The sequence below is a fragment of the Etheostoma cragini genome, chromosome 20 (genome assembly GCF_013103735.1).
Source record: "Etheostoma cragini isolate CJK2018 chromosome 20, CSU_Ecrag_1.0, whole genome shotgun sequence".
In the NCBI taxonomy this organism is placed as follows: Eukaryota; Metazoa; Chordata; class Actinopteri; order Perciformes; family Percidae; genus Etheostoma; species Etheostoma cragini.
The window spans coordinates 22,116,995-22,126,726 of record NC_048426.1 but is presented as its reverse complement, the minus strand read 5'-3'; the positions used below and the strand labels follow the sequence as shown (position 1 = coordinate 22,126,726).

Sequence of the window (9,732 nt, the reverse complement as noted above, 5' to 3'; positions counted from 1 at the left end):
GTTCTGAAGGCAAAAGGGGGTCCAACCCGTTACTAGCATGGGGTACCTAATAAAGTGGCCGGTGAGTGTATATTGCCCACATTGATGAGGCTATTGTGCTGATAAACAGTTGATGGTGATATTACACAAAGGCATACTACAATGCATCCTCAAAGGCATCGAAGAAGAAGAAGAATGCAAGCTAGTAAACACAAATGCAAAAAATGATGGCTTCAAATTCCTTTTTCAAAATGGGCTCTGCATATATGTTACAGTATGAGGAATGAACTACATTAACTGTTTGTTAGACACAATTTCTTTGGCCTTTAAGTGCAGCCGTTCAGAACAGCTATAAACACTTTTGCCTTCAGTTGTGGTCGTTGGTACAAACTAGCTCCCTTTCCTCCTTCTGGTGCTGACTCGATGATACTTATTTCAGATCATTTCATCCAGCAGTGTAAATTAGACTAAACTATTTAAGTCACTTCCATGTAATGAAGGTTGTGTCATTCTGTGTTTTCACATTTTACTTGGGCTTTGTAATAAAAACAATATAAAAGAAGCTACTGTGTTATTAAGTGTGTATTTAAAGTAAGCCAACATAGTATCTCCTACTCTAGGTCCTCCGTACATTGGACATACAGAAACCTGTGTAGAGATGTGATGCCTTCCCCGTCCAGTTTTCTCATCTCATCTCTTTGGGTTGTGTGTGATTCAGGGGTAAGGAGCCCCTAAAGGACAGCGTGGTGTCTACCTATGAGGAACATGAAGACAGCGTATATGCGGCGGAGTGGTCGTCGGCCGACCCCTGGCTCTTCGCCTCGCTGAGCTACGATGGGCGCCTCGTCATCAACAGGGTCCCCCGCGCCCTCAAATACCGCATCCTTCTCTGAGAGAGTGGGCAGGGACAGGTGATCTGAATGTGTGTGTGTGTGTGTGTGTGTGTGTGTACAGGAAGTGTGCTAGAGGATAAGAGTAGTAACACATCTGTACACATCCTTTACTACAAAAAGCTGCAAAAAGACGTTCCATTATAACTTAAAAAACACTGCCAACTGCATGTGAAGACAGCAATGGTAAACTGTGTGTGTGTGTGTGTGTGTGTGTGTGTGTGTGTGTGTGTGTGTGTGTGTGTGTGTGTGTGTGTGCGTGCATGAGATGTAAATACACTGTAGCTCATATGTTCTACTGACCATTGCAAACAATAAAGCTGTTGTGGCTAAAATGAAAGTTAATTAAAGTGAACAAATGACTCCTGGATAAACATCATGGTGTTGGCAGCAACCTCATAAGCAAGAACAATAAAAAGAGAAAGTAATTTTCTTTATCATGGCATAAGTCCAGAAAGTCTACCGTGTTATTTCCTGACAATTTCTTGTCCAAATCTTATTTGTTCTCATTTCTGTTACTGTATGTTAATCATCATCTGTGTTTACATACTGGTGTCTAATGGGAATCAATTGCGGTTTTAAAATAGTGTCATCTGAAAATATAATATTTGGATAAAGAAGACATTCAAAGGTGCTGTACTGGATATTCATAAACAGAGGCGGTGTTAACCGATTTTGAAAAATTGACAGACAAATGTCAAACCGGACAATAGCCTATGTAAACCCCCCAAATCATAAGTTGCCTCATTTCATTGTGCTAGAACTCATGGTCTAAGTAGACTGTAACTTTCTCCAGTTTATTTTTCCGAGGTGAATAGAACGGGCAGCTACGTGCGGGGTCTGACCACCTTGCCGTATTTGTTGCTAGCAACCGTCTCTAGGTGAGGAAAAATGTGAAAGGTGTAATCTTCGGAGAAATTAAAGTCAAATCTAATACATTGATGCCATCAACACAACGTATAGGAGGACAAAACTATTAATTTAGTTTGAAGTGACCGTGTCATGACATTTCCAGCCTAGGGTTCAGACTCAAACACACGGAGCTCTGAGGCAGTCCTGTGCGTCTCTATCTGAAAAAATAGAGCTGAGCAGCTCTGCTCCTGAGGTCTGGGCAGCTTCGCGCTCCACTGTGGGCATGCTGCGGCAGATGTGTCGCGTTTGTGCCCTGTGTATTTCTGCTGTAGTTTTGGTTGTCCACCTCCAACTTAGAGGATAAATAAAATCTTGGTCTTTGGGTTGCAAGTCCGAGTGAACACAGTGAATCTGACTGCAGTAGATGTGAAAGAAATGCCTGAAAGTGGGGATACTTCAGCTGTGTATACTTCCTTGTTGAGACGGCAGTTAGAGAGCTTAGGGGCCGTCTACAAACTACATCACAGAAAAAAGATAAAATAATTCTATGTAGTATGCTTTGGGGGTGTTTTTCTGCTAAGGGGACAGGACAACTTCACCGCATCAAAGGGACGATGGACGGGGCCATGTACCGTCTAATCTACCAGGGCATTTAAAATGGGTCGTGGAAGGGTATTCCAGCGTGACAATGACCAAACGCACAGCCAAGGCAACAAAGGAGTGGCTCAAGAAGAAACGCATTAAGGTCCTGGCGTGGCCTAGCCAGTCTCCAGATCTTGATCCTATCAAAAATCTGTGGAGGAGCTGAAGGTTGGAGTAGCCAAACGTCAGCCTCGAAACCTTAATGACTTGGAGAAGATCTGCAAAGACGAGTGGGACAAAATCCCTCCTGAGATGTGTGCAAACCTGGTGGCCAACTACAAGAAACGTCTGACCTCTGGGATTGCCAACAAGGGTTTTGCCACCAAGTACTAAGTCGTGTTTTGCAAAAGGGTCAAATACATATTTCCCTCTTTAAAATGCAAATACATTTATAACACTTTTGACATGCGTTTTTCTGGAAGTTTTTTTTTTGTTATTCTGTCTCGCAATGTTCAAATAAATCTACCATTAAAATTATAGACAGATCATTTCTCTGTCAGTGGGCTAATGTACAAAATCAGCAGGGGATCAAATACTTTTTCCCCCTAACTGCATCTAATTAAAATGGAGGGAGATGTCTGTCTGTCTGTCTGATAACCGCTCTTTGAATCAACACGTGACGGACAGGTGTATTGATAAATACAAAAAGAAGTGCAGTGTCGAGTGGGAGCTCTTGAGATCTTACTAGTGCGTGTACTGAGAGGGAAACCCTATTACCCTATTAGCTCGCTTTCCGTCACTTGCTACAACAACAGGTGAAGAAAGAGAGACCAGAGAAGTTCCATTGTAGCTAGTCCTGTATTGCCCTATCTTAAGCTCCATGTCAGCACTGGAGTAAGGTCTGGCCGCACAAGTTGACATTCTGCTACAGGAGGGGATAAAACGCTCTGTTGTTTGGATCTCTTTCCCAAAGTTAGTGTCAGGACCCAAAATGGGTCACAGACCCGTTTTTTTTTGGTTCGCCAATCTCCAGAGTAAAATGCATAACAATTCTAATATATGTGAATAGATTTTCTGTGCTTGCCTCCTGTGAAAGCATCCTCCTGTCACTCAACGGGCTGGAAGCATGTTTCATTCTGCTCCAAAGTTGGGCATTTTAACATTGGGGGGAGGGGGGGCACTGAGGGATTGACTCCCTTTTGGAGGCAGCCTCAAGTGGCCACTCGGTGAACTGCACTTTTGGCATATTTAGTTTGTTGAACAGATGGAATAATTAATTAACTACTGTGGATTTTCTCCCCCCTCACCATCTAATTTTTTATTCTCTTTTTGCTTGTCCTCCTTTTTGCATCCATTGCTCTTTAGTTTATTCTCTCCACTTATCACTTTGCCCTCTTCTCCCTTCCCCTCTTACTCCATACAGTGTGTGTGAGGCTAGTCAATAGTGACAGTCCAGGCCTTTGTTTTGGCGGACACCATTGACAGGCCTTTTAATTGCAGCTTGACTCTATGCAACACACGCACACACGCACTCACACGCCAAGGGAGGGGCACAGGCTCTTCATAAGCTATGCCAGTTGGGGCAGGCAGTGCCGTGGCTGAATACAGAGTGTATTCAGCTATCTCATCAGAGAAGCTGCTCACACACACGCTCACACAGAGCGCTCTTGTTACCCTGCAGACAATTATTGAGAGGAGGGATCAGGGTGTAGATGCAGAGGGATGGTGAGTGCTGAAAATGTAAACGCTGAATATCGCCCATATGGAAACTTGTGATGCTTGACACACACACATGCAGCCCTCATTGTCACGTCTCTTCCAACTTCTGGGCACCAGTGTATGAAGAGATGGGAGGGTGACAAGCATGCGTGGAAGGGTCTTATGTGTAATAGAGTTTTCTTGTGTTTCTGCATAGAAAGACTATATTGAAAGACATAGATATTCCCCCCTCCTATACAGAATATCCAGCAGCTGATTTCAGTGATTGTAACCAATCAGTCCATCCACCTGCCAATAACAGCTGAATATTTGCATGTGAATCAGTTAAGGCAGCTGCTTAGTATTCCTGAATGGCTCGTCCAGGACCAATTACACTCGGTATGATGCATTGAGAGTCAATGTGAAGATTTTAAGAGCATTTTATGCTGACACTGTAAATATGGGATACAGACTGCATCATTTTTCTGACCAACTACAACATGATGGCCATTCGCGGGTTAGTCACAAAACAAAATCTACGCCTTTCTGTCATCTCCAAAAATAGAATTAATGAGTAATTATTTTTTACACCAACATCTTACAGTAGTATTTAAAAATGCAAAAACCCTATTTTAATCTGTAACTTTAAGCAATGTTTTTTTAAACAGTGAAAGATGAATGAATTTCATTTTCCACCGCATTAAGCTTCCAATATTCACAGATCCTCTCATCTTCTTCCATCCCCAGAATTTTCCATTTTCAAAATGTAGTGGCAATATAGTACATCCCATCTGCATGCATACTGTCATTAACATAATTCTCATATTTATAATCTTTGTTATACAAACAGTTCTGCAATTCTTCTTGGCCCTATAATAAATGTGCTCCTCCTGGTGGACTGTGAAAATGGAATGTGTGGGAGTCGACAGGGAATTCATGGTGTATTCATGTGCACCTCATAAACTCTGAAGTCAGTCCCTCAGTCCCTCCAGGATTTTCCTAACTTTTTTTAAAATTGTTGCGACCCAAATGTCTGATTTTGTGGGAGCTTTTGTAAAAAATTGCAATAAAAGTTGTGATGGCTTTTGTATTTTTGTTGCAATGAAGTTGCGGGAGCCAGTGTACATTCAACAAAAAAAAAAAAATTCAACATTTTTGGGGTATAGTTCATAACTAAAAAAAATAAATAAAAAGGAAACATGTTTTGGTTAGAATTAAACTACTCTGTGGTGAGTTTTCCTAGTAATCTTACCTCATGGTGCTGCAAATGTTGGTAAAATATGAAGATGGCTGGTGGATTTAAGACAAGGGATAATAATTTATTGATTGAATCAAATTTGAACATGTCTGTCAGTGGCTTGTTGATCTTTACACTGTTAGTTTGTTTCCTTGGCTCTCAGAGTCACATACTGATACAAAGGGATCTGTACTGGACTGCTGGGATTGGTTGTCTCCAGTTATTGGTCACATGTGCTATAAAGTTGCGAGTCGCACCCAATTCAAACCGATTAGTTCTTCCTATACATCATTTTACTGGTTATATGCATTCCTACAAGGGCAGGTTTTTTTAAAAATCTTTATAAAAAATCTTTTTGCAAATTGTTATTAGCAAGCTCCACAATATTTTTGTACAACCGGTCCCCAAAAACCTTTGTGATGTAACAGTGGTCGTGGGTTATTCATTGCCAGCGTGACATCTCCTTTCCAATCCCGAACCACCGACAGCCTCCACTCGGAGGCATATGCTGTAGCTGCTGAGTGTTGCTGCTTCACAAGAAATCCAGTGTGTCATCACCTGCAGGTCACGTGACCGCCAGGCTTCCTCAGGTTATAAACCCCCTGACCTGGAATGAGATATGACAGTGTTATTGTGGCTGCTGGCAGCCTCATGTGACTTTGTGCACTTGCCTGCAAATGCACTCGCATGAATCTAAGAGAAAATGACTGAAATGTTAATGTGGCTGGGAACTAGGAGGTTGTCTTGTTAAGCAAAGAGAGCAACATACTACTGGAATATACATCTTAATATGTGGACCAAGTATGTAGGCATTTGCATCTTAGTTCTAGCCTAAAATCACATTTTTCAGACAAAGAACTCGCCAAGACGTAATGTAGAAAATGATCAGAGGGCATGATTGTCTGTATTTATGTATTCTTCACATTGTGTCTCTCTGTAAATTCCGTTGATGCAGCCAACTGTTCTATAACGTTATTTTTACCCAGCATACATCAGAAATGTGTTACATAGGAAATGCAGCACACTTCTAAAGCACAAGTGTTTGTGTAACGTCTTGAATGGTGGTAATTGTACCTGAGGCTCACCAGGGTGTTGTCCTCAAAGGGTGGAGGCGGAATTGGATTCATCTGCTGAGAAAATGAAATAAAAAAAAAATTAGATTTCATTTAATTATTTATTCATGTCGGCGATGCAGTATACAGCCACCTGCGCTGTTTGTGTGTGTGTGTGTGTGTGCGGGGGTTTCAGGTAATTATTACCTTGGAGATTTTGAGTAATTTGCATCAAGGAGAATTTATATAACCCTTTGAAATAGAAATTACACACAAAATCTCAATCAGCAAACATACCAGACACCATTTAAATAAACAGTACTTTTATCGTGAATGGCTCTATACACGATAAAAGTATTGAAAACTTATTTTCACATGTAAATGGGTGGATGAGGAGTATATTTCAACCAAACCAGAGCGGTGATTGTTTGAACAGTGGAAACCAAGACAGCTTTTTGGACATGTTTCATGTTAAACAAAAAGGTTGATCACTGTAGGAATCCTTTTCATAATTTTTTCAGACACATGGAACAATAATCTGAGAATGACAGGGGCAAAACACACACTTTTAGTGGATGTGAATGGAAGGTATGCTATTGCATTTAAATGTTACATTGCAGCTTGGTTCGCATAAGTCTAGCCCAATTTTTAAAATTGTCACTTAAACATGAGAAAATATGGTCCCGGTTGAAAAATACAGATTTTACCCTTTCCTTCACACAGATACAGGGTTTATCTTTCTGTTCTTCAATGCATGTGTTTTCAAAATACTACTTAATTTACTATATGACTCCTGAGCTGGAAGGGATTCAAGATTTGCTCAAGCCCAGTGCTAAGGCAGGAAGTTGCCAACGTAGTTCAGAAGACAGATGTTACTGCATTTGAAAGATGTATCAAGAGATAAGGTGTGCAGCCTGTGGATGACTGAAAATGCACAAACCATTTAAAATGTGCAGGGATTTACTGTAGGAGGCAAAACATTGGTTAAATGTTAAACCTACTTGCAGGGTGCTCTTTGTTAGTGACTCAAGCTCTTAGCTCCGTAGCAGTGGAAGCCCCGATGAAACACAGTCCCATCACATGACGTTGGCTCAGCGCATGCAAGGATCGCTACTTAACACTGACAACCACCCAGTATTCAGGGAAAAGCTCATGTGTATCATAAGCTACTCATTTACTGTCCTATCGCTTCTGCTGAAGATAAACTGCTTTGGGAAGGGGCAAGCAGAGACTATTAAGCCATCAGTGAAATTACAGGATGGTCTGTATTTTGGGCATGTTTTTCAGAGAACCCTCACGGGGCAATCTGTCTTTTTCCAAATTCCAGATTGATATGCATAATGTCTGTGTCATGCGATGGGTATCCCCAGACTTTCGTTCTCTCAGGACTTGTGTAGTATTCATTAGCGCCTACAGATTTCTACACCTTATCTAATGTCTTTACAAAAGCCACACTAAAAGGCACACGAACCCTTTACTCTTTGGCAGAGTTGTAGCATTGGTGCTTTATATCATTCAGCTTTGTCTGGCTGACCAGCCTTCCTTTCTTCCATGGTGAAAGGGACCACTATGGACAAGGTGCTATTGTGAAGCAGCATGCACACAGCCCCCTTCTGCCACCTCACTGTTCATCAATTACAGAACAAGCACACAGGGTGAATGCAGCTTTATTAATGGTCCCTTGCCACCACAACGCACATATAATTACCTCTCAAAAGCTGTAATTGTGCTCATTTCTCATGTCCGGTGAGGACATCCACTCCACCAATTGATGTTGAAGGACATCACAGGTTGTAGTTCACATTTTGGATTGCCCTAGGGGTTTGAATGTGTACATGGGACAGTAGAATTCAGACGGAGCTGCTTGTACGTGCCGGTCTATATAGTTCATTTTTAGAATTGAGCAGATACTGTAAAAGATGGAAAAAGCCCTTAAAGGCAAAAGTTATTCATATGCGTTGCTTTGAAATTGTAATATACTGTAGGTAATATCTATTTTGTCAATAAGGCAATAATTAATTTCTAAAAAAAGACAGTTATTCTTTTGCTTCTTTTTTTTTTTTTTTTTTTACCTTGAATCAAATGAGAATTCATCCAACATCATGGCCCTGCTTCAGTTTGTGACTCCAGCTTTTGGATGTGAGGTTGATTGACTAATGATTGAAGTGACTGGTGAGTCCGTCACCACCGTCCCGGCAATACAGAGTGACAGTTTGTATGTGTTTGATCAATGGTGCATAGCTCAGGGACAGAGCGAGAGCACGGGGCTGTGGCAACTCTCAAACCTCTTTGTCAATCAAAAGGCCCACGAGCCGCACCCCATGAAATCCATTAAAACCAATTTAGCTCCAGCCGCACAGCTCAGGACTCCATGAACGCTCAGCCCATGGTGAAATAATGATGTATTTTCAAAACTTTTCTGGTTTGAGTTGATTGCTGAATATTATTTCTCGGACCTGGTGTCATTCATTACTATGTGGTGAAAAGGTCTCTCAGTGAGGGATCCTTCAGTGTAGTTTCTATCCTGCCTATAAACCTTTTTCCAACTTTTTCTATTTTCTTCTTACAAAATGATCCTGTTTTTTTCTGCAAGTTGTTGAGCTTGACTGATTCTCAACATCCGGGGCAAAAATTATCAATAAATCACCCCTTTTGGACTGTAACAATGCCGGGATTAATTTAATTATTTTAATTCTTAAAAAATAAAGTATTTACCTATAACAAAAAGCATAAGCGGATATACATGAATTTATGTCCACTCAGGTCCCGAAACCAGCAGCAGTTTGGTCAGGAGAGGCTTCGTTGCAGATATGCAAAGGTTTATTGAACATATGCATAATAAAATGTACAGAGTCTTTGGATTTTGTACAGAGTCTTTGGATTTTGTACAGAGTCTTTGGATTTTTTTTAAAGGGGTAGAGAAACGGAACCTATCCCCCACACGCTGGTGGTGGCGGTGAAGGAGCCTCAAGGCCAGACTGAAGGAGGCGAGGGCGCGGTCTGCCGGAGGAAGACCCAGGGTGTCGCGGGTGACGATGACTGGAGGTGGAAGGGGAGGTGGAGGGGGGTTGCCCGCTTTGCCTAAAGTGACAGATGACCGCGGCAGGGAGAGAAAACTCCCAAGGCTGTGATTGGCTTGTGACTTTCATGGCCGATTCTGATTGGTTTATCTGAAAAGTGAATGCCTCTAGACAGCTGGTCTGTTTCAGGAAGAGAAAGCTGTGATTGAAGTTGTTTGAAGTCTTCCTGAAAGAATGTACGCTGTGCTCCATTAGAACCAGACCCCACCCAACCCGGGAAAGGTTTGGGATGCTGGGAACACAGCAAACTCTCCATCTTAAACAGGTAACGCTGCATGCAGTTCACTGTCAACTCCTGGTCTGTGTGTGTGTGTGTGTGTGTGTGTGTGTGTGTGTGTGTGTGTGTGTGTGTGTGTGTGTGT

At 41.8% G+C, this 9,732-nt stretch overlaps 1 protein-coding gene and 1 long non-coding RNA gene across 2 annotated transcripts in view; one reads left to right on the top strand and one right to left on the bottom strand.

The window, feature by feature from the left end:
- The window catches only part of eipr1 (EARP complex and GARP complex interacting protein 1), a 46,921-nt gene extending 45,974 nt beyond the window's left edge, over window positions 1-947 (top strand). The window contains exon 8 of the mRNA XM_034859165.1: window positions 692-947. Coding sequence (XP_034715056.1) covers window positions 692-872 — 181 coding nt within the window. The 3' untranslated portion in view covers window positions 873-947. The remainder of the gene's footprint in view (window positions 1-691) is intronic.
- Window positions 948-5,581: 4,634 nt separating this feature from the next.
- On the bottom strand, window positions 5,582-7,428 carry LOC117935994. The gene is made up of 3 exons (XR_004654866.1): window positions 7,292-7,428; window positions 6,313-6,368; window positions 5,582-5,845 (listed from the first exon to the last, which is right to left on the bottom strand). It is a non-coding gene; the product is annotated as an uncharacterized LOC117935994 (long non-coding RNA).
- Window positions 7,429-9,732: the final 2,304 nt, after the last annotated feature.